The 26,728-nt window shown below is 58.7% G+C and overlaps 2 protein-coding genes across 2 annotated transcripts in view; both read right to left on the bottom strand.

The window, feature by feature from the left end:
* LOC139251223 (BTB/POZ domain-containing adapter for CUL3-mediated RhoA degradation protein 1-like) overlaps nt 1–11,506 on the bottom strand; it is a 28,771-nt gene extending 17,265 nt beyond the window's left edge. Inside the window, exons 1-5 of the mRNA XM_070873186.1 lie at nt 9,916–11,506; nt 6,983–7,152; nt 3,903–3,992; nt 3,431–3,483; nt 1,708–1,939 (exon numbers count right to left, since the gene is read on the bottom strand). Coding sequence (XP_070729287.1) covers nt 1,708–1,939; nt 3,431–3,483; nt 3,903–3,992; nt 6,983–7,152; nt 9,916–10,192 — 822 coding nt within the window. The 5' untranslated portion in view covers nt 10,193–11,506. The remainder of the gene's footprint in view (nt 1–1,707; nt 1,940–3,430; nt 3,484–3,902; nt 3,993–6,982; nt 7,153–9,915) is intronic.
* Nucleotides 11,507–11,756: 250 nt separating this feature from the next.
* LOC139251224 (serine/threonine-protein kinase NLK2-like) overlaps nt 11,757–26,728 on the bottom strand; it is a 38,115-nt gene continuing 23,143 nt past the window's right edge. Inside the window, exon 9 of the mRNA XM_070873187.1 lies at nt 11,757–12,002. Within this exon, the coding sequence (XP_070729288.1) occupies nt 11,757–12,002 (246 nt within the window). The remainder of the gene's footprint in view (nt 12,003–26,728) is intronic.

Consider the following 26,728-nt stretch of genomic DNA (forward strand, 5'->3'; position numbering starts at 1 on the left):
GTGAGAGGGACACAGAGGGACAGGGAGAGAGGGAGTGAGAGGGACGGAGACAGAGAGAGGGACAGAGAGCGAGAGAGTGAGAGGGACAGGAGAGAGAGAGAGAGAGTGAGAGGGACACAGAGGGACAGAGAGAGAGGGAGTGAGAGGGACACAGAGGGACAGGGAGAGAGGGAGTGAGAGGGACGGAGACAGAGAGAGGGACAGAGAGCGAGAGAGTGAGAGGGACAGAGAGAGAGAGAGAGAGAGAGTGAGAGGGACACAGAGGGACAGGGAGAGAGGGAGTGAGAGGGACAGAGAGAGAGAGAGAGAGAGGGACACAGAGGGACAGGAGAGAGGGAGTGAGAGGGACACAGAGAGAGAGAGAGAGAGAGGGACACAGAGGGACAGGGAGAGAGGGAGTGAGAGGGACGGAGACAGAGAAAGGGACAGAGAGAGAGGGAGTGAGAGGGACAGAGGGACAGGGAGAGAGGGAGTGAGAGGGACACAGAGGGACAGGGAGAGAGGGAGTGAGAGGGACAGAGGGACAGGGAGAGAGGGAGTGAGAGGGACACAGAGGGACAGGGAGAGAGGGAGTGAGAGGGACACAGAGGGACAGGGAGAGAGGGAGTGAGAGGGACACAGAGGGACAGGGAGAGAGAGAGTGAGAGGGACACAGAGAGAGAGAGAGAGAGGGACACAGAGGGACAGGGAGAGAGAGAATGAGAGGGACACAGAGGGACAGGGAGAGAGGGAGTGAGAGGGACACAGAGGGACAGGGAGAGAGGGAGTGAGAGGGACACAGAGGGACAGGGAGAGAGAGAGTGAGAGGGACAGAGAGAGAGAGGGACAGAGAGAGAGCGAGTGAGAGGGACGGAGACAGAGAGAGGGACAGAGAGCGAAAGAGTGAGAGGGACAGAGAGAGAGAGAGAGAGAGTGAGAGGGACACAGAGGGACAGGGAGAGAGGGCGTGAGAGGGACGGAGACAGAGAGAGGGACACAGAGAGAGAGAGTGAGAGGGACACAGAGGGACAGGGAGAGAGGGAGTGAGAGGGACAGAGAGAGAGAGAGAGAGAGGGACACAGAGGGACAGGGAGAGAGGGAGTGAGAGGGACACAGAGAGAGAGAGAGAGAGGGACACAGAGGGACAGAGAGAGACATAGAGATAGAGTGAGAGGGACACAGAGGGACAGGGAGAGAGGGAGTGAGAGGGACACAGAGAGAGAGAGTGAGAGGGACACAGAGGGACAGAGAGACATAGAGATAGAGTGAGAGGGACACAGAGGGACAGGGAGAGAGGGAGTGAGAGGGACACAGAGGGACAGGGAGAGAGGGAGTGAGAGGGACACAGAGGGACAGGGAGAGAGGGAGTGAGAGGGACACAGAGGGACAGGGAGAGAGGGAGTGAGAGGGACACAGAGAGACAGAGAGATAGAGTGAGAGGGACACAGAGGGACAGGGAGAGAGGGAGTGAGAGGGACACAGAGAGAGAGAGAGAGAGGGACACAGAGGGACAGGGAGAGAGGGAGTGAGAGGGACACAGAGGGACAGGGAGAGAGGGAGTGAGAGGGACACAGAGGGACAGGGAGAGAGGGAGTGAGAGGGACACAGAGGGACAGGGAGAGAGGGAGTGAGAGGGACACAGAGGGACAGGGAGAGAGGGAGTGAGAGGGACACAGAGGGACAGGGAGAGAGGGAGTGAGAGGGACGGAGACAGAGAGGGTCACACACACACGCTCGACTCTCGGGACCCTGGGTACTGCTTACCTTGGTCTGTTTTTTCTCGGTGGCGTACACAATTGACGTGCAGCACACTTCGGCGATCTTGCGTGCGTGGCCATAGAAAGACCAACAACAGATTTCATCACCCAGCACGTCCTTGGTGAACAGCACTCGTCCGTTAAACCTCAGGACCAGCTTGTCAAACAGTTCGATATTCTTCAGCAGGTTGTCATCGGAGTTACTGCGAGGAGCGAGGGAGCGAGTGAGCGAGGGAGCGGGCTGACCCCACAGACACTGTCCGTTTATCGCGCGCACTGTCCCTTTAAACCCGGGCACCTCCCTCCCTCGACCTCAGTCCCTTTACACACACACAGCATCTCCCGGGAGGCAGTACTGAGGGAGCCCCGCACTGTCGGAGGGGCAGTACTGAGGGAGCCCCGCACTGTCGGAGGGGCAGTACTGAGGGAGTGCCGCACTGTCGGAGGGGCGGTACTGAGGGAGCGCCGCACTGTCGGAGGGGCAGTACTGAGGGAGCCCCGCACTGTTGGAGGGGCAGTACTGAGGGAGTGCCGCACTGTCGGAGGGTCAGTACTGAGGGAGCCCCGCACTGTCGGAGGGGCAGTACTGAGGGAGTGCCGCACTGTCGGAGGGGCAGTACTGAGGGAGTGCCGCACTGTCGGAGGGGCAGTACTGAGGGAGCGCCGCACTGTCGGAGGGGCAGTACTGAGGGAGCGCCGCACTGTCGGAGGGGCAGTACTGAGGGAGTGCCGCACTGTCGGAGGGGCAGTACTGAGGGAGTGCTGCGCTGTCGGAGGGTCAGTACTGAGGGAGCCCCGCACTGTCGGAGGGGCAGTACTGAGGGAGTGCCGCACTGTCGGAGGGGCAGTACTGAGGGAGTGCCGCACTGTCGGAGTGGCAGTACTGAGGGAGTGCTGCACTGTCGGAGGGGCAGTACTGAGGGAGTGCCGCACTGTCGGAGGGGCAGTACTGAGGGAGCCGCGCACTGTCGGAGGGGCAGTACTGAGGGAGCGCCGCACTGTCGGAGGGGCAGTACTGAGGGAGCGCCGCACTTTCGGAGGGGCAGTACTGAGTGAGTGCCGCACTGTCGGAGGGGCGGTACTGAGGGAGCCCCGCACTGTCGGAGGGGCAGTACTGAGGGAGCCCCGCACTGTCGGAGGGGCAGTACTGAGGGAGCGCCGCACTGTCGGAGGGGCAGTACTGAGGGAGTGCCGCACTGTCGGAGGGGCAGTACTGAGGGAGTGCCGCACTGTCAGAGGGGCAGTACTGAGGGAGTGCCGCACTGTCGGAGGGGCAGTACTGAGGGAGTACCGCACTGTCGGAGGGGCAGTACTGAGGGAGTGCCGCACTGTCGGAGGGGCAGTACTGAGGGAGCGCCGCACTGTCGGAGGGGCAGTACTGAGGGAGTGCTGCACTGTCGGAGGGGCGGTACGAGGGAGCCCCGCACTGTCGGAGGGGCAGTACTGAGGGAGCCCCGCACTGTCGGAGGGGCAGTACTGAGGGAGTGCCGCACTGTCGGAGGGGCGGTACTGAGGGAGCCCCGCACTGTCGGAGGGGCAGTACTGAGGGAGTGCCGCTGCCGGTCACACGCTGTCCCTTTAACCACAGACAAGCCTGAGGTGGGGATAGGGGGGGGGGGGGCGGAGAGGGGGAGGGGGGCAGAGAGGGGGAGGGGAACGATCGGACCACCCAGCCCCCCCCCCCCCAACGTTACCTTGTGTAAGAGTATTTGTTGTTGCTTCGGTTATGCAGCAATTTCACGACAGGCTGTGAGGAGAAAAAGGAATTGGTTTCCGTCAGGGTGCGAGATTCAAAGACATTTTGGGGGGAGACCCGTACCCCGGGGAGAGTCGGTTCCCCCGTGGGGGAGATCCGTACCCGGGGGAGAGTCGGTTCCCCCGTGGGGGAGATCAGTACCCCGGGGGAGAGTCGGTTCCCCCGTGGGGGAGATCCGTCCCCGGGGAGAGTCGGTTCCCCCGTGGGGGAGATCTGTACCCGGGGGAGAGTCGGTTCCCCCGTGGGGGAGATCAGTACCCGGGGGAGAGTCGGTTCCCCCGTGGGGGGGAGATCAGTACCCCGGGGAGAGTCGGTTCCCCCGTGGGGGAGATCCGTACCCGGGGGAGAGTCGGTTCCCCCGGGGGGGGGGGGGGGAGACCCATACCCCGGGGAGTGATGCATTGACTGACCTTGGTTGAGGATGTGATAATTTTCTGCTCTTCCTTGAGCGATGTGATCATCGGAATCCGACACTCGATTTCAAAGGACTCGTTTTTACGCTGAGAATTAACAGGAAAGCGAATTATTCCACGGTGTCAGCAAACTCCGATACACCCCACCCTCAGCTTACGAATCTCCGTCATAACCCACTGTGGCCTATCAGTCGTTGCTCAGTGAGTAGCGCTGTCGGAGGGGCAGTACTGAGGGAGCGGCGCACTGTCGGAGGGGCAGTACTGGGGGAGTGCTGCACTGTTGGAGGGGCAGTACTGAGGGAGGGCCGTACTGCGCTGTCGGAGGGGCAGTACTGAGGGAGTGCCGTACTGCGCTGTCGGAGGGGCAGTACTGAGGGAGCCCCGCACTGTCGGAGGGGCAGTACTGAGGGAGCACCGCACTGTCGGAGGGGCAGTACTTAGGGAGCGGCGCACTGTCGGAGGGGCAGTACTGAGGGAGTGCTGCACTGTCGGAGGGGCAGTACTGAGGGAGCGCCGTACTGCGCTGTCGGAGGGGCGGTCCTGAGGGAGCCCCGCACTGTCGGAGGGGCAGTACTGAGGGAGCCCCGCACTGTCGGAGGGGCAGTACTGTGGGAGTGCTGCACTGTCGGAGGGGCAGTACTGAGGGAGCGCCGCACTGTCGGAGGGGCAGTACTGAGGGAGTGCCGCACTGTCGGAGGGGCAGTACTGAGGGAGCGCCGCATTGTCGGAGGGGCAGTACTGTGGGAGTGCCGCACTGTCGGAGGGGCAGTACTGTGGGAGTGCCGCAGTGTCAGAGGGGCAGTACTGTGGGAGTGCCGCAGTGTCGGAGGGGCGGTTTTACACATGAGATGTTAAACCTGGTCCCTGTCTGCTCTCTCAGGAGGACGTCAGAGATCCCACGGCCAGTATTCCTAGGAAGAGCAGGAGGAGATCTCCCCCGTGTCCTGAGGCCAATATTTATCCCTCAACTAAAACAGATTATCCGGGTCATTATCAGATCGCTGTTTGTGGGAGCTTGCTGTGCGACAATTGGCGTTTCCCACATTACAACAGAAATTAACCTTCAGAACGAGTATCTCATTGGCTGTGAAACGCTTTGAGACGTCCTGGGGTGGTGTAACGCACTACAGACAGGCGTTGCACAGTCCAACACCGCCTCCAGTGCCCCAGTGCATCCCTCGGTCGCCTGAGGAAGAGAGTGTTTGAAGACCAGGCCCCTCAGATCCACCAGCGAGCTCATGGTCTACAGGGCTGTAGTGATACCCACCCTCCTGTATGGCTCAGAGACACGGACCATGTACAGTAGGTACCTCACCCCCAGCTCATGGTCTACAGGGCTGTAGTGATACCCGCCCTCCTGTATGGCTCAGAGACACGGACCGTGTACAGTAGGTATCTCACCCCCAGCTCATGGTCTACAGGGCTGTAGTGATACCCACCCTCCTGTGTGGCTCAGAGACACGGACCGTGTACAGTAGGTATCTCACCCCCAGCTCATGGTCTACAGGGCTGTAGTGATACCCGCCCTCCTGTGTGGCTCAGAGACACGGACCATGTACAGTAGGTATCTCACCCCCAGCTCATGGTCTACAGGGCTGTAGTGATACCCACCCTCCTGTGTGGCTCAGAGACATGGACCGTGTACAGTAGGTATCTCACCCCCAGCTCATGGTCTACAGGGCTGTAGTGATACCCGCCCTCCTGTGTGGCTCAGAGACACGGACCATGTACAGTAGGTATCTCACCCCCAGCTCATGGTCTACAGGGCTGTAGTGATACCCACCCTCCTGTGTGGCTCAGAGACATGGACCATGTACAGTAGGTATCTCACCCCCAGCTCATGGTCTACAGGGCTGTAGTGATACCCGCCCTCCTGTGTGGCTCAGAGACACGGACCATGTACAGTAGGTATCTCACCCCCAGCTCATGGTCTACAGGGCTGTAGTGATACCCGCCCTCCTGTGTGGCTCAGAGACACGGACCATGTACAGTAGACACCTCAAGTCGCTGGAGAAATACCACCAACGCTGTCTCCGCGAGATCCTGCAAATCCCCCGGGAGGACAGACGCACCAACGTTAGCGTCCTCGACCAGGCCCAACATCCCCAGCATCGAAGCACTGACCACACTCGACCAGCTCCGCTGGGCAGGGCCACATTGTCCGCATGTCCCCCCCCCAGACACGGGACTCCCCAAAGCAAGCGCTCTACTCGGAACTCCTTCACGGGCAAACGGGCCAAAGGTGGGGCAGAGGAAACGTTACAAGGGACCACCCTCAAAGCCCTCCCTGATATAAAGTGCAACATCCCCACTGACACCTGGGAGTCCCTGGGCCCAAAGACCAGTCCGCCCCAAGTGGAGGGAGTGCATCCGGGAGGGGGCACTGAGCACCTCGAGTCTCGTCGCCGAGAGCGTGCAGAGACCAAGCGCAGGCAGCGGAAGGAGCGTGCGGCAAACCAGTCCCACCCTCCCCTTCCCTCAACGTCTGTCTGTCCCACCTGTGACAGGGGACTGTGGGTTCCCCGTATTGGGACTGTTCAGCCACCGAAGGACTCATGTTAAGAGTGGAGGCAAGTCTTCCTCGACTCCGAGGGACTGCCAAAGAGAGAGAGCAGGTTGGGCCTCTACTCATTGGAGTTCAGAAGAATGAGAGGTGATCTTATGGAAACGTATCAGATTATGAGGGGGCTTGACAAGGTGGATGCAGAGAGGATGTTCCCACTGATGGGGGAGACTAGAACTAGGGGGCATGGTCTTAGAATAAGGGGCCGCCCATTTAAAACTGAGATGAGGAGGAATTTCTTCTCTCAGAGGGTTGTAAATCTGTGGAATTCTCTGCCCCAGAGAGCTGTGGAGGCTGGGACATTGAGTATATTTAAGGTGGAGATAGACAGATTTTTGGGCGATAAGGGAGTGAAGGGTTATGGGGAGCGGGCGGGGAAGTGGAGCTGAGTCCATGATCGGATCAGCCCATGGTCGTATTAAATGGTGGAGCAGGGCTCGAGGGGCCGAATGGCCGGCTCCTGCTCCTGTTTCTGATGGTCTTATGTTAAGTCTTTCGTTCGTTGTGAGCTTACCTTCAGGGCGAGCTGACAGTCCTCAACCAGCCCCTGAACCAGGTAGTATTTCGCCTCCAGTAATAGCTCCTCAGTCTCACGCACCGACTCGGGGAGAGGGACCGAGTCATCGCGCAGATAGTTGAGCAGTGTTCCAAAGTGTTTGCCAGACCGGTCGACCAGAATCCAACCTGTGGAGAGAGAGTGAGAGAGGGAGAGAAGGGATTGAGTTAACTGACTCATCGTTTCTCCATACTGCTTGTCCCACGGGGCACTGACTCTCCCCGGGGCACGGGTCTCTCCCCCACGGGGCACTGACTCTCCCCGGGGTACGGGTCTCTCCCCCACGGGGCACTGACTCTCCCCGGGGTACGGGTCTCTCCCCCACGGGACACCGACTCTCCCCGGGGTACGGGTCTCTCCCCCACGGGACACTGACTCTCCCCGGGGTACGGGTCTCTCTCCCCCACAGGGCACCCACTCTCCCCGGGGTACGGGTCTCTCCCCCACGGGACACCGACTCTCCCCGGGGTACGGGTCTCTCCCCCCACGGGGCACCGACTCTCCCCGGGGTACGGGTCTCTCCCCCCACGGGGCACCGACTCTCCCCGGGGTACGGGTCTCTCTCCCCCACGGGGCACCGACTCTCCCCGGGGTACGGGTCTCTCCCCCCCACGGGGCACCGACTCTCCCCGGGGTACGGGTCTCTCTCCCCACGGGGCACCGACTCTCCCCGGGGGTACGGGTCTCTCTCCCCCACGGGGCACTGACTCTTCCCGGGGTACGGGTCTCTCCCCCACGGGGCACCGACTCTTCCCGGGGTACTGGTCTCTCCCCCACGGGGCACTGACTCTCCCCGGGGTACGGGTCTCTCTCCCCCACGGGACACTGACTCTCCCCAGGTTACGGGTCTCTCCCCCCCACGGGGCACCGACTCTCCCCGGGGTACGGGTCTCTCCCCACGGGGCACCGACTCTCCCCGGGGTACGGGTCTCTCCCCCACGGGGCACTGACTCTCCCCGGGGTACGGGTCTCGCCCCCACGGGGCAGACTCTCCCCGGCGTACGGGTCTCCCCCATGGGGCACTGACTCTCCCCGGGGTACGGGTCTCCCCCACGGGGCACTGACTCTCCCCGGGGTACGGGTCTCCCCCCCACGGGGCAGACTCTCCCCGGCGTACGGGTCTCCCCCATGGGGCACTGACTCTCCCCGGGGTACGGGTCTCTCCCCCCACGGGGCACCGACTCTCCCTGGGGTACGGGTCTCTCTCCCCCAAAGGGCACCGACTCTCCCCGGGGTACGGGTCTCCCCCACGGGGCACTGACTCTCCCCGGGGTACGGGTCTCCCCCACGGGGCACCGACTCTCCCCGGGGTACGGGTCTCTCCCCCACGGGGCACCGACTCTCCCCGGGGTACGGGTCTCTCTCCCCCACGGGGCACCGACTCTCCCCAGGGTACGGGTCTCTCCCCACGGGGCACCGACTCTCCCCGGGGTACGGGTCTCCCCCACGGAGAACCATTCTGGTCAATCTCCTCTGCACTGTCGGAGGGGCAGTACTGAGGGAGCGCCGCACTGTCGGAGGGGCAGTACTGAGGGAGCCCCGCACTGTCGGAGGGGCAATACTGAGGGAGTGCCGTACTGTCGGAGGGGCAGTACTGAGGGAGCGCCGCACTGTCGGAGGGGCAGTACTGAGGGAGTGCCGCACTGTCGGAGGGACAGTACTGAGGGAGCGCCGCACTGTCGGAGGGGCAGTACTGAGGGAGAGCCGCACTGTCGGAGGGGCAGTACTGAGGGAGTGCCGTACTGTCGGAGGGGCAGTACTGAGGGAGCCCCGCACTGTCGGAGGGACAGTACTGAGGGAGCCCCGCACTGTCGGAGGGGCAGTACTGAGGGAGCCCCGCACTGTCGGAGGGGCAGTACTGAGGGAGCCCCGCACTGTCGGAGGGGCAGTACTGAGGGAGTGCCGCACTGTCGGAGGGGCAGTACCGAGGGAGTGCCGCACTGTCGGAGGGGCAGTACTGAGGGAGCCCCGCACTGTCGGAGGGGCAGTACTGAGGGAGTGCCGCACTGTCGGAGGGGCAGTACTGAGGGAGTGCCGCACTGTCGGAGGGGCAGTACTGAGGGAGCCCCGCACTGTCGGAGGGGCAGTACTGAGGGAGTGCCGCACTGTCGGTGGGGCAGTACTGAGGGAGCCCCGCACTGTCGGAGGGGCAGTACTGAGGGAGCCCCGCACTGTCGGAGGTGTCGTCTTTTGGACGAGACGTTGAACCGAGGCCCCGTCTGCCCTCTCAGGTGAACGTAAAAGATCCCGGGGCCAGTATTCCGAGGAAGAGCGGGGGGAGTTCTCCCCGGTGTCCTGGGGCCAATATTTATCCCTCAATCAACATCACGAAAAAAACAGATTATCCGGGTCATTATCACAGCGCTGTGTGTGGGATCTTGCTGTGCACTAATTAACGGCTGTGTTTCCCACGTTACAACGGCGACCACGCTCCAAAAGGACATCATCGGCTCAGTACTGCCCCTCCGACAGTGCGGCACTCCCTCAGTACTGCCCCTCCGACAGTGCGGCGCTCCCTCAGTACTGCCCCTCCGACAGTGCGGCACTCCCTCAGTACTGCCCCTCTGACAGTGCGGTGCTCCCTCAGTACTGCCCCTCCGACAGTGCGGCACTCCCTCAGTACTGCCCCTCTGACAGTGCGGCGCTCCCTCAGTACTGCCCCTCCGACAGTACGGCACTCCCTCAGTACTGCCCCTCCGACAGTGTGGGGCTCGCTCAGTACTGCCCCTCCGACAGTGCGGGGCTCCCTCAGTACTGCCCCTCCGACAGAGCGGCACTCCCTCAGTACTGCCCCTCCGACAGTCACTCCCTCAGTACTGCCCCTCCGACAGCGCAGTACGGCACTCCCTCGGTACTGCCCCCCTTGCTGACCACGGGGAGCGGACGCAGACCTTCATGGTCGGTCAGCACCTCCGCGGTGCCGCTGATCATGGCCTTGAGCGCCGTGTCTTGCTTGGAGAGGGTCTGCACGGTGGTGTAGTGAAGGCAGCCCCCCACGTTGAGCTTGACATATTTGCTGGTGGGGCTGACCGGGCCCGGCTCGCCGCCGGACGCCCCGGGGAGCAGCAGGAGGCCCGGGACCAGCAGCGACGGCTGGCCGCCCTCGTCCCCCTCCTGCGGGGGTCCGGGAACCATCCCCTCCCCTGGGGGGCCCGTGACTGCGGACATGTACACACCCCCCCCACACAACCCTACCCCGCGCGAGATCAAAGCTGCGCTCGGCGGGAACGAGGAGGAGGAGGAGGAGGAGGAGGAAGGGGGAGTCACATCGAGGCGCGGGCCGACTCGCAAATCGGCGGCGGGTTCCCCTTTAAGTCTTAAAGGGGAACCGGCGCCAGGACCGCCGTCCGCACTTCGGGGGGCAAAACCTTGGGGGCCAACCGGCAACAGGGCAGGGGGGGGAAGGGCGCTTCCCTGACAACACGCCCACAGGGTCCTTTAAATCTTAAAGGGGTACCGACAAGGGAGCGAGAGCTGGGGGTTGCTTAACTATTAATGGGGCACCGCCAACGAGGGGGGTGTGTCCCTTTAAACCTAAAAGGGGCGCCGACAAGAAGAGAGAAAGGGTCCCTGTCGATTTTAATAAAAGGTCCCTTTAAATCTCAATTGGGGCGGGGGGGAGGGGAGAACAGAGGAGAGCGAGTGTCCCTTTAACTCTTAAAAGGCCCAGCGACACAAGAGCACGGGTCCCTTTAACTCTTGAAGGCCCACCGACAAGGGAGCGAGAGGGCGCGGGAGGGGAGGGGGGGTCTCCTTAACTCTGAAAGGAGCGCAAGCGCGCGGGTTCCCTTTAACTCTTAAAGGGGCAGCGACAAGAAAAGAAGTAACCCTTAAAGGGGCACCGACACAGAGAGAGAGAGAGAGAGAGAGAGAGAGAGAGAGAGAGAGCGCGCGCGCAAGGGGGGGGTTCCCTTTAACTCTTAAAGGTGCAGCGACAAGAAAAGAAGTAACCCTTAAAGGGGCACCGACACAGAGAGAGAGAGAGAGAGAGAGAGAGCGCAAGGGGGGGGTCCCTTTAACTCTTAAAGGGGCAGCGACAAGAAAAGAAGTAACCCTTAAAGGGGCACCGACACAGAGAGAGAGAGAGAGCGCGCGCGCAAGGGGGGGGTCCCTTTAACTCTTAAAGGGGCACCCACTAGGAAGGATCGCGGGGGGGGGAGTCCCTTTAACTCTTAAAGGGGCACCCACTAGGAAGGATCGCGGGGGGGGGGGTCCCTTTAACTCTTAAAGGGGCACCCACCAGGAAGGATCGCGCGGGGGGGGGAGGGGGGGGGTCCCTTTAACTCTTAAAGGCGCAGCGCCAAGAAAAGAATAGGGGTGTCCCTTTAACCCTTAAAGGGGCAGCGACCAGGAGCGAGGGAGAGGGCGCGCGGTCCCTTTAACAGTTAAAGGCGCAGTCCCCGCTGGTGGGGAGGGGGGGGAGGGGGGAGGGGATTGTGCCTCAGCTCCGGGAGCCGCCGCCACCGCCGCCGCCGCCCGCCATTGTCCCGCATCTGGGCCGCCGCCGCCCCGCGCTGATTGGCCGCGGCGCCTGTCACTCCGCGGCCGGCCTCCCGCCCCCCCCCTCGACCGCCCGCGCTGATTGGCCCGCCGGCCGGCCGCCTGATTTGCATGGCGGGCCGCCCATTGGCCGGCTCGCCCGCGTGGCGGCCCGGCACGGCACGTCACAATGGGGCAGCAGGCCCGCCCCCGCCCGCCTCCTCCGCCCGCTGATTGGCCGGCCCGCCCCCCGTCAATCACCCGCCCCGCCTTCCGCATTGGGTCCGGCCGCCTGATTTGCATAGCGGCCGCCCATTGGCCAGCTCGCCCGCGTGGCGGCACGGCACGACACGTCACAATGCGGCAGCCCGGGCCCGCCCCCGCCGCCCGCTGATTGGGCCGGGCCCGCCTCCCCGTCAATCATTCCCGCCCCCGCCCTCCGCATTGGGTCCGGCCGCCTGATTTGCATGGCGGGCCGCCCATTGGCTGGCCCTCCACGCTGACGTCACAAAGGAGCTGGCCGCCCGCCTCCGCGGCTGTCAATCAGACGCCGTTCAGCGCCCGCCCTGCTCCGGCTGCCATTGGACGGGGCCCGACCCCAGCTCCCAGCTCCCTCTCTCCCATTGGTGGAGGCGGCTGTCAGTCAAAGGGGGAAGGGAGGGGAGAGAGGAGAGGCGCTCGCTGCTGCCACCCAGCGGCCGGAGGCCTCCACCTCCCCCAAAAAAAACAATCCCCAATATATTGTCATGTTTAAAATGTTTTAAACAAAGCAGCAGCTTTTCAAACCTCTCCCACCGTTTGGTGGCTTTTCGCGCGTGCGTGTGTGTGGGCGTAAACATGTCACGTCCGCACCTCCCCCCCTCCTCCACCAGGGGGTGGCGCTGCAGCGTGACATGTTTACATCAGAAACAAGGGAGCAGCACCATTCGGCCCCTCGAGCCCTGCTCCGCCATTTAATACCACCATGGGCTGATCCGATCATGGACCCAGCTCCACTTCCCCGCCCGCTCCCCATAACCCTTCACTCCCTTATCGCCCAAAAATCTGTCTATCTCCACCTTAAATATATTCAATGTCCCAGCCTCCACAGCTCTCTGGGGCAGAGAATTCCACAGATTTACAACCCTCTGAGAGAAGAAATTCCTCCTCATCTCAGTTTTAAATGGGCGGCCCCTTATTCTAAGACCATGCCCCCTAGTTCTAGTCTCCCCCATCAGTGGGAACATCCTCTCTGCATCCACCTTGTCGAGCCCCCTCATAATCTGATACGTTTCCATAAGATCACCTCTCATTCTTCTGAACTCCAATGAGTAGAGGCCCAACCTCCTCAACCTTTCCTCATAAGTCAACCCCCTCATCCCCGGAATCAACCGAGTGAACCTTCTCCGAGCTGCCTCCAATGCAAATTCAGCTGTCCCTCGGAATCGAGGAGGACTTGCTTCCACTCCCAAAGGGAGTTCTCTGGTGGCTGAACAGTTCGATACGAGAGCCACAGACCCTCTGTTACGGGTGGAACGGACATTCGTCGCCAAGTATATCCCTCCTTAGATACGGAGAGCAAACCTGCACGCGGTACTCCAGGTGTGGCCTCACCAACACCTTGTATAACTGCACGCGGTACTCCAGGTGTGGCCTCACCAATACCCTGTATAACTGCACGCAGTACTCCAGGTGTGGCCTCACCAATACCCTGTACAACTGCACGCGGTACTCCAGGTGTGGCCTCACCAATACCCTGTACAACTGCACGCGGTACTCCAGGTGTGGCCTCACCAATACCCTGTACAACTGCACGCGGTACTCCAGGTGTGGCCTCACCAATACCCTGTACAACTGCACGCGGTACTCCGGGTGTGGCCTCACCAATACCCTGTACAACTGCACGCGGTACTCCAGGTGTGGCCTCACCAATACCCTGTACAACTGCACGCGGTACTCCAGGTGTGGCCTCACCAATACCCTGCATAACTGCACGCGGTACTCCAGGTGTGGCCTCACCAATACCCTGTATAACTGCACGCGGTACTCCAGGTGTGGCCTCACCAATACCCTGTATAACTGCACGCGGTACTCCAGGTGTGGCCTCACCAATACCCTGTATAACTGGAGCAAGACTTCCCTGCTTTTATACTCCATCCCCTTTGCAATAAAGGCCAAGATACCATTGGCCCTTCCTGATCACTTGCTGTACCTGCATACTAACCTTTTGTGTTTCATGCACAAGTAACCCCCAGGTCCCGCTGTACTGCGGCACTTTGCAATCTTTCTCCAATTAAATAATAACTTGCTCTTTGATTTTTGTCCTCCCAAAGTGCATGACCTCACACTTTCCCACATTATACTCCATCTGACAAATTGTTGCCCACTCACTGAGCCTGTCTGTGTCCTTTTTGCAGGTTTTTTTGTGTCCTCCTCACACATTGCTTTTCCTCCCATCTTTGTATCAGCAGCAAACTTGCGTCGGGAATTTACCCCATTGTGTACAACACATGCAGAAACTTGTCACAGGTCGGACCTCCCTTGTCCGGGACCCTCGGGACCCGGCCTGTGCCGGATAAGGGATTTTTCCGGACGACAGGTGGTCAGGTTAAATTGGATGGTACAGGTACTGAGCGAGGGGATATCGGGGCTGGCTGGCTGGGGGCTGGGAGTGCGGCCGGGAGGTCCTGGGGGGGGTGCCAAAGGGGGTGGTGAATCACGGGGTCAAGTCAGCCATTGCCGGGGGGCGCGGCAGTGAGGAAGGACCTCAATTTGTTGATGTCGGAGTTCTGTACACGCGCCACCTGGTGGCCAGGAATGGTTCCGGACAAGGGAGCTCCGGACAAGGGAGTTCCGGACAAGGGAGTTCCGGACAAGGGAGTTCCGGACAAGGGAGGTTCAACCCACGTTACAGCAGGGACATGTGTGTGTGTGTGTGTGTGTCTCTCCCTCTCCCCATATCTCCCTCCTCCTTCCTGTCTCCCTCTCCCACCTTCTCCCCGTCTCCTTCTCCCACTCCTGCTCGTCCCCCTCCCCCGTCTCCCGCTCGCGCCCCCTCCCCCGTCTCCCGCTCGCCCCCCCTCCCCCGTCTCCCGCTCGCCCCCCCCTCCCCCGTCTCCCGCTCACCCCCCCCTCCCCCGTCTCCCGCTCGCCCCCCCCTCCCCCGTCTCCCGCTCGCCCCCCCCTCCCCCGCTCGCCCCCCCTCCCCGTCTCCCACTCGTCCCCCTCCCCCGTCTCGCGCTCGCCCCCTCCCCCGCTCGCTCCCCTCCCCCGTCTCCCGCTCGCCCCCCCCTCCCCCGTCTCCCGCTCGCTCCCCTCCCCGTCTCCCGCTCGCGTCCCCTTCCCCCGTCTCCCTCTCGTCCCCCCCTCCCCCGTCTCCCTCTCGTCCCCCCCTCCCCCGTCTCCCTCTCGTCCCCCCCTCCCCCGTCTCCCGCTCGCCCCCCCCTCCCCCGTCTCCCGCTCGTCCCCCTCCCCCGTCTCCCGCTCGCGTCCCCCTCCCCCATCTCCCGCTCGCTCCCCTCCCCCGCTCGTCCCCCTCCCCCGTCTCACGCTCGCGTCCCCCTCCCCCATCTCCCGCTCGCTCCCCTCCCCCGCTCGCCCCCCTCCCCGTCTCCCTCTCGCCCCCCCTCCCCGTCTCCCGCTCGCCCCCCCCCTCCCCCGTCTCCCTCTCGTCCCCCCTCCCCCGTCTCCCACTCGCCCCCCTCCCCCGTCTCCCACTCGCCCCCCTCCCCCGTCTCCCTCTCGCCCCCCCTCCCCCGTCTCCCACTCGCCCCCCCCTCCCCGTCTCCCTCTCGCCCCCCCTCCCCCGTCTCCCTCTCGCCCCCCCTCCCCCGTCTCCCACTCGCCCCCCTCCCCCGTCTCCCTCTCGCCCCCCCTCCCCCGTCTCCCTCTCGCCCCCCCTCCCCCGTCTCCCACTCGCCCCCCTCCCCCGTCTCCCACTCGCCCCCCCCTCCCCCGTCTCCCACTTATCTCTCCCCACTCTCCAGCACACCATCCCTCCTACTTTCCTAGCACCTTTACCGTAGTGAGTTGTGCCAAGGCACCTCACGGGAACATTTTGAGAGAAAACAATCTCTCACCGAGCCACCCGAGGGGAAATTAGCGCAGGTGACCAGAAGCTGGGTCAAAGAGGGAGGTTTTAAGGAGCGTCTCGGAGGAGGAGAGAGAGGGAGAGAGGCGGAGAGGTTTAGGGAGGGAGTTCCAGAGCTTGGGGCCCAGGCAACAGAAGGCACGGCCACCGATGGTGGAGCGATTATAATCAGGGATGGTCAGGGGGGCAGAATTAGAGGAGTGCAGACATCTCGTGGGGTTGTGGAGATAAGAAATAGGATCAGCTGTGGTTCTATGGGCAGCACCCTCGTCTCAGAGTCAGAAGGTCGTAGGTTCAAGTACCCACTCCAGGGGCTGGAGCACGGAAAACCTCCGGAGGGGCAGTACTGAGGGAGCCACGCACTGTCGGAGGGGCAGTACTGAGGGAGCGCCGCACTGTCGGAGGGGCAGTACTGAGGGAGTGCCGCACTGTCGGAGGGGCAGTACTGAGGGAGTGCCGCACTGTCGGAGGTGCAGTACTGAGGGAGCGCCGCACTGTCGGAGGGGCAGTACTGAGGGAGTGCCGCACTGTCGGAGGGGCAGTACTGAGGGAGTGCCGCACTGTCGGAGGGGCAGTACTGAGGGAGCGCCGCACTGTCGGAGGGGCAGTACTGAGGGAGTGCCGCACTGTCGGAGGAGCAGTACTGAGGGAGTGCCGCACTGTCGGAGGGGCAGTACTGAGGGAGTGCCGCACTGTCGGAGGGGCAGTACTGAGGGAGCGCCGCACTGTCGGAGGGGCAGTACTGAGGGAGTGCCGCACTGTCGGAGGGGCGGTACTGAGGGAGTGCTGCACTGTCGGATGAGAGGTTAAACCGAGGCCCCGTCTGCCCTCTCAATGGACGTAAAAGTTCCTATTTCGAGGAAGAGCGGGGGAGTTATCCCCCGTGTCCTGGGGCCAATATTTATCCCTCAATCAACATGCAAAAAAACAGATTATCTGGGTCATTATCACATCGTTGTTTGTGGGAGCTTGCTGTGCGCAAATTGGCGGCCGCCCTTCCCACGTTACAGTGACGGCACTCCAAAAGTACTTCATTGGCTGTAAAGCGCTTTCTGAGACGTCCGGTGGTGATGCAAGGGGCTACATAAATGCAAGTCTTTCTTTCTTTCAAATGACCCTCAAAGATCACTTGCTCGCTCAGTGACCTCAAACAGCAATTGATCTCTCAGTGACCTCAAAGAGCAATTGATCTCTCAGTGACCTCAAAGAGCAATTGATCTCTCAGTGACCTCCGCGCATGCATAAAGCACACCTACCCTGTAAAACTGACCTCAGGACGTGACACCGAGCCACATGACCTCAATAGGGTGCGGGCTTCTGGATCCCCAACCCCTCCGCCCCCCTCCCTTCCCCACACACACATCTGTGCCTTGGCAGCAGAATACTCCAGCTCCTGCACAGATCGCTGCCCCGATGAGCAATTCCATGGGGGGGGTGTAGGGAAACACCTCAAATTAAACGCCAGGCATATACATATATATATATTTTTTTTAAATCGGTCAGGCGATTTATTTTATTCTCAAAGCAAAAGAACTAGGTTCCAATCAGCTAAAATAACATCAACAGAAGAGGTAGAGAGAGGTTTAACAAGCTGAACTTAACCCGAGTTTTAAAAAAAAGAATTCAATTATATACACACACATCCCAAACCCGTTTCAGCGACTCTCCCCGGGGTACGGGTCTCTCCCCCACGGGACACCGACTCTCCCCGGGGTACGGGTCTCTCCCCCACGGGGCACCGACTCTCCCCGGGGTACGGGTCTCTCCCCCACGGGACATCGACTCTCCCCGGGGTACGGGTCTCTCCCCCACAGGGCACCGACTCTCCCCGGGGTACGGGTCTCTCCCCCACGGGACACCGACTCTCCCCGGGGTACGGGTCTCTCCCCCACGGGACACCGACTCTCCCCGGGGTACGGGTCTCTCCCCCACGGGGCACCGACTCTCCCCGGGGTACGGGTCTCCCCCACTGGACACCGACTCTCCCCGGGGTACGGGTCTCTCCCCCACGGGGCACCGACTCTCCCCGGGGTACGGGTCCAACGATCGAGTTTACAGGTACTCCAGCCGCAGTGTGGCCTGGCCCCGGCCGCCCTGGTAACATATCCCCCCCTTTAAAGACACTTTTTATTGAGGGCGTGGGGGTTGGAGGGGTGTGAGGTCGGAGGGGAGCAGTGACTCTGTACAGTTACACAGTGAGTGACCCTTACCCTGAATAAACAGTGACTCTGTACAGTTAGTGAGTGACCCTTACCCTGAATAAACAGTGACTCTGTACAGTTACACAGTGAGTGACCCTTACCCTGAATAAACAGTGACTCTGTACAGTTAGTGAGTGACCCTTACCCTGAATAAACAGTGACTCTGTACAGTTAGTGAGTGACCCTTACCCTGAATAAACAGTGACTCTGTACAGTTAGTGAGTGACCCTTACCCTGAATAAACAGTGACTCTGTACAGTTACAGTGAGTGACCCTTACCCTGAATAAACAGTGACTCTGTACAGTTAGTGAGTGACCCTTACCCTGAATAAACAGTGACTCTGTACAGTTAGTGAGTGACCCTTACCCTGAATAAACAGTGACTCTGTACAGTTAGTGAGTGACCCTTACCCTGAATAAACAGTGACTCTGTACAGTTACAGTGAGTGACCCTTACCCTGAATAAACAGTGACTCTGTACAGTTAGTGAGTGACCCTTACCCTGAATAAACAGTGACTCTGTACAGTTAGTGAGTGACCCTTACCCTGAATAAACAGTGACTCTGTACAGTTAGTGAGTGACCCTTACCCTGAATAAACAGTGACTCTGTACAGTTACAGTGAGTGACCCTTACCCTGAATAAACAGTGACTCTGTACAGTTACAGTGAGTGACCCTTACCCTGAATAAACAGTGACTCTGTACAGTTAGTGAGTGACCCTTACCCTGAATAAACAGTGACTCTGTACAGTTACAGTGAGTGACCCTTACCCTGAATAAACAGTGACTCTGTACAGTTACAGTGAGTGACCCTTACCCTGAATAAAGTGACTCTGTACAGTTACACAGTGAGTGACCCTTACCCTGAATAAACAATGACTCTGTACAGTTAGTGAGTGACCCTTACCCTGAATAAACAGTGACTCTGTACAGTGAGTGAGTGACCCTTACCCTGAATAAACAGTGACTCTGTACAGTTACACAGTGAGTGACCCTTACCCTGAATAAACAGTGACTCTGTACAGTGAGTGAGTGACCCTTACCCTGAATAAACAGTGACTCTGTACAGTTACACAGTGAGTGACCCTTACCCTGAATAAACAGTGACTCTGTACAGTTAGTGAGTGACCCTTACCCTGAATAAAGTGACTCTGTACAGTTACACAGTGAGTGACCCTTACCCTGAATAAACAATGACTCTGTACAGTTAGTGAGTGACCCTTACCCTGAATAAACAGTGACTCTGTACAGTGAGTGAGTGACCCTTACCCTGAATAAACAGTGACTCTGTACAGTTAGTGAGTGACCCTTACCCTGAATAAACAGTGACTCTGTACAGTGAGTGAGTGACCCTTACCCTGAATAAACAGTGACTCTGTACAGTTACACAGTGAGTGACCCCTACCCTGAATAAACAGTGACTCTGTACAGTTACAGTGAGTGACCCTTACCCTGAATAAACAGTGACTCTGTACAGTTAGTGAGTGACCCTTACCCTGAATAAACAGTGACTCTGTACAGTTAGTGAGTGACCCTTACCCTGAATAAACAGTGACTCTGTACAGTTAGTGAGTGACCCTTACCCTGAATAAACAGTGACCCTGTACAGTTAGTGAGTGACCCTTACCCTGAATAAACAGTGACTCTGTACAGTTAGTGAGTGACCCTTGCCCTGAATAAACAGTGACTCTGTACAGTGAGTGAGTGACCCTTACCCTGAATAAACAGTGACTCTGTACAGTTACACAGTGAGTGACCCTTACCCTGAATAAACAGTGACTCTGTACAGTTACACAGTGAGTGACCCTTACCCTGAATAAACAGTGACTCTGTACAGTTAGTGAGTGACCCTTACCCTGAATAAACAGTGACTCTGTACAGTTAGTGAGTGACCCTTACCCTGAATAAACAGTGACTCTGTACAGTTAGTGAGTGACCCTTACCCTGAATAAACAGTGACTCTGTACCGTTAGTGAGTGACCCTTACCCTGAATAAACAGTGACTCTGTACAGTTAGTGAGTGACCCTTACCCTGAATAAACAGTGACTCTGTACAGTTACAGTGAGTGACCCTTACCCTGAATAAACAGTGACACTGTACAGTTAGTGAGTGACCCTTACCCTGAATAAACAGTGACTCTGTACAGTTAGTGAGTGACCCTTACCCTGAATAAACAGTGACTCTGTACAGTTAGTGAGTGACCCTTACCCTGAATAAACAGTGACTCTGTACAGTTAGTGAGTGACCCTTACCCTGAATAAACAGTGACTCTGTACAGTTACACAGTGAGTGACCCTTACCCTGAATAAACAGTGACTCTGTACAGTTAGTGAGTGACCCTTACCCTGAATAAACAGTGACTCTGTACAGTTACACAGTGAGTGACCCTTACCCTGAATAAACAGTGACTCTGTACAGTTAGTGAGTGACCCTTACCCTGAATAAACAGTGACTCTGTACAGTTAGTGAGTGACCCTTACCCTGCTGAATTAAAGAGATGGCAACAAAGGGGGGGTTCCAGTTACCCGGGAGGGCTATCACCCGACTACAGCTTACACAAGAACATCAGAAACAGGAGCAGGAGTGGGCCATTCGGCCCCTCGAGCCTGCTCCACCATTTAATACCACCATGGGCTGATCCGATCATGGACTCAGCTCCACTTCCCCGCCCGCTCCCCATAACCCTTCACTCCCTTATCGCCCAAAAATCTGTCTATCTCCACCTTCAATATATTCAATGTCCCAGCCTCCACAGCTCTCTGGGGCAGAGAATTCCACAGATTTACAACCCTCTGAGAGAAGAAATTCCTCCTCATCTCAGTTTTAAATGGGCGGCCCCTTATTCTAAGACCATGCCCCCTAGTTCTAGTCTCCCCCATCAGTGGGAACATCCTCTCTGCATCCACCTTGTCGAGCCCCCCTCATAATCTGATACGTTTCCATAAGATCACCTCTCATTCTTCTGAACTCCAATGAGTAGAGGCCCAACCTCCTCAACCTTTCCTCATAAGTCAACCCCCTCATCCCCGGAATCAACCGAGTGAACCTTCTCTGAACTGCCTCCAAAGCAAAGTATATCCTTTCGTAAATACGGAGAGCAAAACTGCACGCAGTACTCCAGGTGTGGCCTCACCAATACCCTGTGTAACTGGAGCAAGACTTCCCTGCTTTTATACTCCATCCCCTTTGCAATAAAGGCCAAGATACCATTGGCCCTTCCTGATCACTTGCTGTACCTGCAGACTAACCTTTTGTGTTTCATGTACAAGTAACCCCCAGGTCCCGCTGTACTGCCGCACTTTGTAATCTTTCTCCATTTAAATAATAACTTGCTCTTTGATTTTTTTTCTGCCAAAGTTGCCTGTACCTCACACTTTCCCACATTATACTCCATCTGACAAATGTTCACCCACTCACTGAGCCTGTCTGTGTCCTTTTGCAGATTTTTTGTGTCCTCCTCACACATTGCTTTTCCTCCCATCTTTGTATCGTTGGCGAACTTGGCCACGTTGCACTGGGTTTGTAGAAGTTCACCCAGTCTGTCGTGCACCGCCTGTCATTTGTCCGACTTGTCCACGGCTGAAAGTTTTGTCGCCAAACGTCACTCTTCGAAACCCAGACGTGCAGGCCGCAAAAGCAAGTGGGCGAGGGCCCCTGGGAGGGCAGCTGATGTTCCTCGAACGCCTGCTGCGAAAAGCAGGGGCGGGCTTGGCGGCAGGGTTGACCAATGGCGTCACTCGCTGGATAGAGGCTCGCCCCTCCCCACCCCCCCAGGCATCTGGTACACTGCGGGGTTGGGGGTCGGTGGGGGTGGGGGAGGGGAGTTAGCGGGGGGGGAGAACTGCAGAGCTGGGAGGGGGAGGGAGGGGGAGGGGGAGGGGGAGGGGGAGGGGGAGGGGGAGGGAGAGGGAGAGGGAGAGGGAGAGGGAGAGGGAGAGGGAGAGGGAGAGGGAGAGGGAGAGGGAGAGGGAGAGGGAGAGGGAGAGGGAGGGGGAGGGGAGAGAGGGGGGGGGAGAGGGAGGGGGAGGGGAGAGAGGGGGGGCGAAGAGAGGGGGGGGAGAGAGAGGGGGGGCGAAGAGAGGGGGGGGAGAAAGAGGGGGGGGACAGAGGGGGGGGACAGAGGGGGGGGACAGAGGGGGGGGACAGAGGGGGGGGACAGAGGGGGGGGACAGAGGGGGGGGACAGAGGGGGGGGGAGAGAGGGGGGGGGAGAGAGGGGGGGGGAGAGAGGGGGGGGAGAGAGGGGGGGGGAGAGAGGGGGGGGGGAGGGGGGGGGGGAGAGAGGTGGGGAGAGAGAGGGGGGGAGAGAGGGGGGGGGAGAGAGGGGGGGGGAGAGAGGGGGGGGAGAGAGGGGGGGGGAGAGAGGGGGGGGGAGAGAGGGGGGGGGAGAGAGTGGGGGGGAGAGAGTGGGGGGGAGAGAGGGGGGGGAGAGAGGGGGGGGGAGAGAGGGGGAGGGAGAGAGGGGGGGGGGAGGGGGGGGGGGAGATTGGGGGAGAGAGAGAGAGAGAGAGTGATCAGAAACACAACCGGGACCCATCGCCCGTCCCCGAGCTGCAGACAGACACGAACATCAGAAACAGGAGCAGGAGCCGGCCATTCGGCCCCTCGAGCCTGCTCCACCATTTAATACCACCATGGGCTGATCCGATCATGGACCCAGCTCCACTTCCCCGCCCGTTCCCCATAACCCTTCACTCCCTTATCGCCCAAAAATCTGTCTATCTCCACCTTAAATATATTCAATGTCCCAGCCTCCACAGCTCTCTGGGGCAGAGAATTCCACAGATTTACAACCCTCTGAGAGAAGAAATTCCTCCTCATCTCAGTTTTAAATGGGCGGCCCCTTATTCTAAGACCATGCCCCCTAGTTCTAGTCTCCCCCATCAGTGGGAACATCCTCTCTGCATCCACCTTGTCGAGCCCCCCTCATAATCTGATACGTTTCCATAAGATCACCTCTCATTCTTCTGAACTCCAATGAGTAGAGGCCCAACCTCCTCAACCTTTCCTCATAAGTCAACCCCCTCATCCCCGGAATCAACCGAGTGAACCTTCTCTGAACTGCCTCCAAAGCAAGTATATCCTTTCGTAAATACGGAGAGCAAAACTGCACGCAGTACTCCAGGTGTGGCCTCACCAATACCCTGTATAACTGGAGCAAGACTTCCCTGCTTTTATACTCCATCCCCTTTGCAATAAAGGCCAAGATACCATTGGCCCTTCCTGATCACTTGCTGTACCTGCATACTAACCTTTTGTGTTTCATGTACAAGTAACCCCCAGGTCCCGCTGTACTGCCGCACTTTGTAATCTCTCTCCAATTAAATTATAATTAGCTTTTTTATTTTTCGTACCAAAGTGGATAACCTCACACTTCCCCACATTATACTCCATAAGAACATAAAAACATAAGAAATAGGAGCAGGAGTCGGCCATTCGGCCCCTCGAGCCTGCTCCGCCATTTAATACGATTGTGGCTGATCCGATCATTTGCCAAATGTTTTGCCCGCTCACTGAGCCTGTCTGTGTCCTTTTGCAGATTTTTTGTGTCCTCCTCACACATTGCTTTTCCTCCCATCTTTGTATCGTCAGCAAACTTGGCTCCGTTACACTCAGTCCCTTAATTCAAGTCATTAATATAAAATTGTAAATAGTTGAGGCCCCAGCACTGATCCCTGCGGCACCTCCACCAATCACGGTTTGCCAACCAGAAAGTGACCCATTTATCCCGACTCTCTGTTCTCTGTTAGTTAGCCAATCCTCTATCCACGCTGATATATTACCCCCCAACCCCGGGAACTTTTATCTTGTGCAGTAACCTTTCATGTGGCACCTTGTCAAATGCCTTCTGGACTTCTGGAAATCCAAATACACCACATCCACTGGTTCCCCCTTTATCCATCCTGTTCGTTACATCCTCAAAGAACTCCCGCAAATTTGTCAAACATGACTTCCCCTTCATCAATCCATGCTGACTGTGCCCGACTGAATTTTGCTTTTCCAAATGTCCTGCTACTGCTTCTTTAATAATGGACCCCAACATTTTCCCAACCACAGATGTTGGGCTGACGGGTCGATCGTTTCCTGCTTTTTGTCTGCCTCCTTCTTTAAACAGGGGCGTTATATTTGCGGTTTTCCAATCTGCTGGGACCTTCTCCAGAATCCAGGGAATGTTGGTAAATTACAACCAATGCACCCACAATCCCTGCCGCTACTTCTCTTAAGACCCCAGGATGCAAGCCATCTGGTCCAGGGGAGTTATCTGCTTTTAGTCCCATTAGTTTGCCGAATCATCATCATCACAGGCAGTCCCTCGGAATCGAGGAAGGCTTGCTCCTACTCTAACAGGGAGGCCTTCGGTGGCTGAACAGCCCAATACGGGGAACCACAGTCCCTGTCACAGGGCGGGACAGACAGACGTTGAGGGAAGGGGAGGGTGGGACTGGTTTGCCGCACGCTCCTTCCGCTGCCCGCGCTTGGTCTCTGCACGCTCTCGGCGACGAGACTCGAGGTGCTCAGCGCCCCCCTCCCGGATGCACTCCCTCCACTTGGGGGCGGGACTGGTCTTTGGGCCCAGGGACTCCCAGGTGTCGGTGGGGGATGTTGCACTTTATATCAGGGAGGGCTTTGAGGGTGTGTCCCTTGTAACGTTTCCTCTGCCCCACCTTTGGCCCGTTTGCCCGTGAAGGAGTTCCCGAGTAGAGCGCTCGCTTTGGGGAGTCCCGTGTCTGGAGGGGGGGACATGCGGACAATGTGGCCCTGCCCAGCGGAGCTGGTCGAGTTTGCCTAGTTTGCCTCGTACTTTTTCTCGAGTGATTGTTTGAAGTTCCCCCTCCCAAGAGCCCCTTGATTATCTATTATTGCGATGCTTTCAGTGCCTTCTACCGTGAAGACCGATACAAACTATTTGTTCGAAGCCTCTGCCATTTCCCTGCTCCCCATTATTAATTCCCCAGCCTCGTCCTCTAAGGGACCAATGTTTACTTTAACCACTCTTTTCCTTTGTCATATACCTGTAGATGATTTTATATTTCTTTGTTAGTTTACTCCCATAAATCGATCTTCGCTCTCTCCATCTGTTTTTTTTTTTAAGTCGTTCTTAGCTGATTTCTAAAAATTTCCCAATCCTCTGGTCTACCAAAAGTCTTCACAAGGTTGTACGCTTCTGTTTTCAATTTGAAGCCATCCCTTACTTCGTTAGCTAGCCACGGATGGTTCATCCCTCTCTTGGAGTCTTTCCTTCTCACTGGAATATATTTTTGCTGAGATTATGAAATATCTCCTCAAATGTCTGCCACTGCTTATCGACCGTCTTACCCTTGGATCTATTTTCCCAGTCCACTTTAGCCAACTCTGTCCTCATACCTTTGTAATTACCTTTATTTCGGGTTCAGCACACTGGTTTGAGACCCAACTTTCTCACCCTCAAACTGAATTTAAAATTCTACCACGCTATGATCACTCTTCCCTAGAGGATCCTTCACGACGAGAATCCAGTCTCGTCACACATTACCAGATCTAAACTAGCCTGCTCCCTGAGTGGTTCCAAAACATGTCGATCGATGAACTCTTTCTCAAGGCCACCATTCCCAATTTGATTTGACCAATCAATATGTAGTATAAAAATGGTGTTAAACAACGCAACATGTCCGTCACACGGTTAAACCGGCAAACTAACCTTCTCTCAATGGCATCTCTATCTCCAGCTCATCCCCAACTCCCTCCCTCCATCTCTTCAACCCTCGACTCTCTGCCCATCTCCCTCTCACTCCCTCGTCCCTCTCACCCCTCCATCTCCCCATCCCTCTCACCCCTCCATCTCCCCGTCCCTCGTCCCTCTCACCCCCTCATCTCCCCGTCCCTCTCACCCCCTCATCTCCCTCGTCCCTCTCACCCCTCCATCTCCCCATCCCTCATCCCTCTCACTCCTCCATCTCCCCGTCCCTCTCACCCCTCGTCCCTCTCACCCCCTCGTCTTTCTCATCCCTCGTCCCTCTCACCCCCTCATCTCCCCGTCCCTCTCACCCCTCGTCCCTCTCACCCCTCCATCTCCCCATCTCTCTCGTCTCTCTCACCCCTCCATCTCCCCGTCCCTCGTCCCTCTCACCCCCTCATCTCTCTCACCCCCTCATCTCCCCGTCCCTCTCACCCCCTCATCTCCCCGTCCCTCTCACCCCCTCATCTCCCCGTCCCTCTCACCCCCTCATCTCCCCGTCCCTCTCACCCCTCGTCCCTCTCACCCCTCCATCTCCCCATCTCTCTCGTCCCTCACACCCCCCTCATCTCCCTGTCCCTCACACCACCCTCCATCTCCCTCGTCCCTCTCACCCCCTCATCTTCCCGTCCCTCACACCCCCCCTCCGTCTCCCCGTCCCTCACACTCCCCTCATCACCCCGGCCCGCTCTCCCCCTCATCTCCCTCATCCCTCTCACCCCTCATCTCCCTCTTCTCCCCGTCCCTCACAGCTCTCCCCCCACCCCCCCCTCCGCCATTACCCTCGCTCTCTCTCTCTCTTATCCATCTGCCTCCCCTATTTCCATCCCGACTCTCCCCGGGGTACGGGTCTCCCCCACGGGGCACCGACTCTCCCCGGGGTACGGGTCTCTCCCCCACGGGGGAACCAACTCTCCCCGGGGTACGGGTCTCTCCCCCACGGGGGAACCGACTCTGCCCGGGGTACGGGTCTCTCCCCCACGGGGGAACCGACTCTCCCCGGGGTACGGGTCTCTCCCTCACGGGGGAACCGACTCTCCCCGGGGTACGGGTCTCTCCCTCACGGGGGAACCGACTCTCCCCGGGGTACGGGTCTCTCCCTCACGGGGGAACCGACTCTCCTCGGGGTACGGGTCTCTCCCTCACGGGGGAACCGACTCTCCCCGGGGTACGGGTCTCTCCCACACGGGGGAACCGACTCTCCCCGGGGTACGGGTCTCTCCCTCACGGGGGAACTGACT

Source organism: Pristiophorus japonicus, unplaced genomic scaffold (genome assembly GCF_044704955.1).
Source record: "Pristiophorus japonicus isolate sPriJap1 unplaced genomic scaffold, sPriJap1.hap1 HAP1_SCAFFOLD_424, whole genome shotgun sequence".
Classification (NCBI taxonomy): domain Eukaryota; kingdom Metazoa; phylum Chordata; class Chondrichthyes; family Pristiophoridae; genus Pristiophorus; species Pristiophorus japonicus.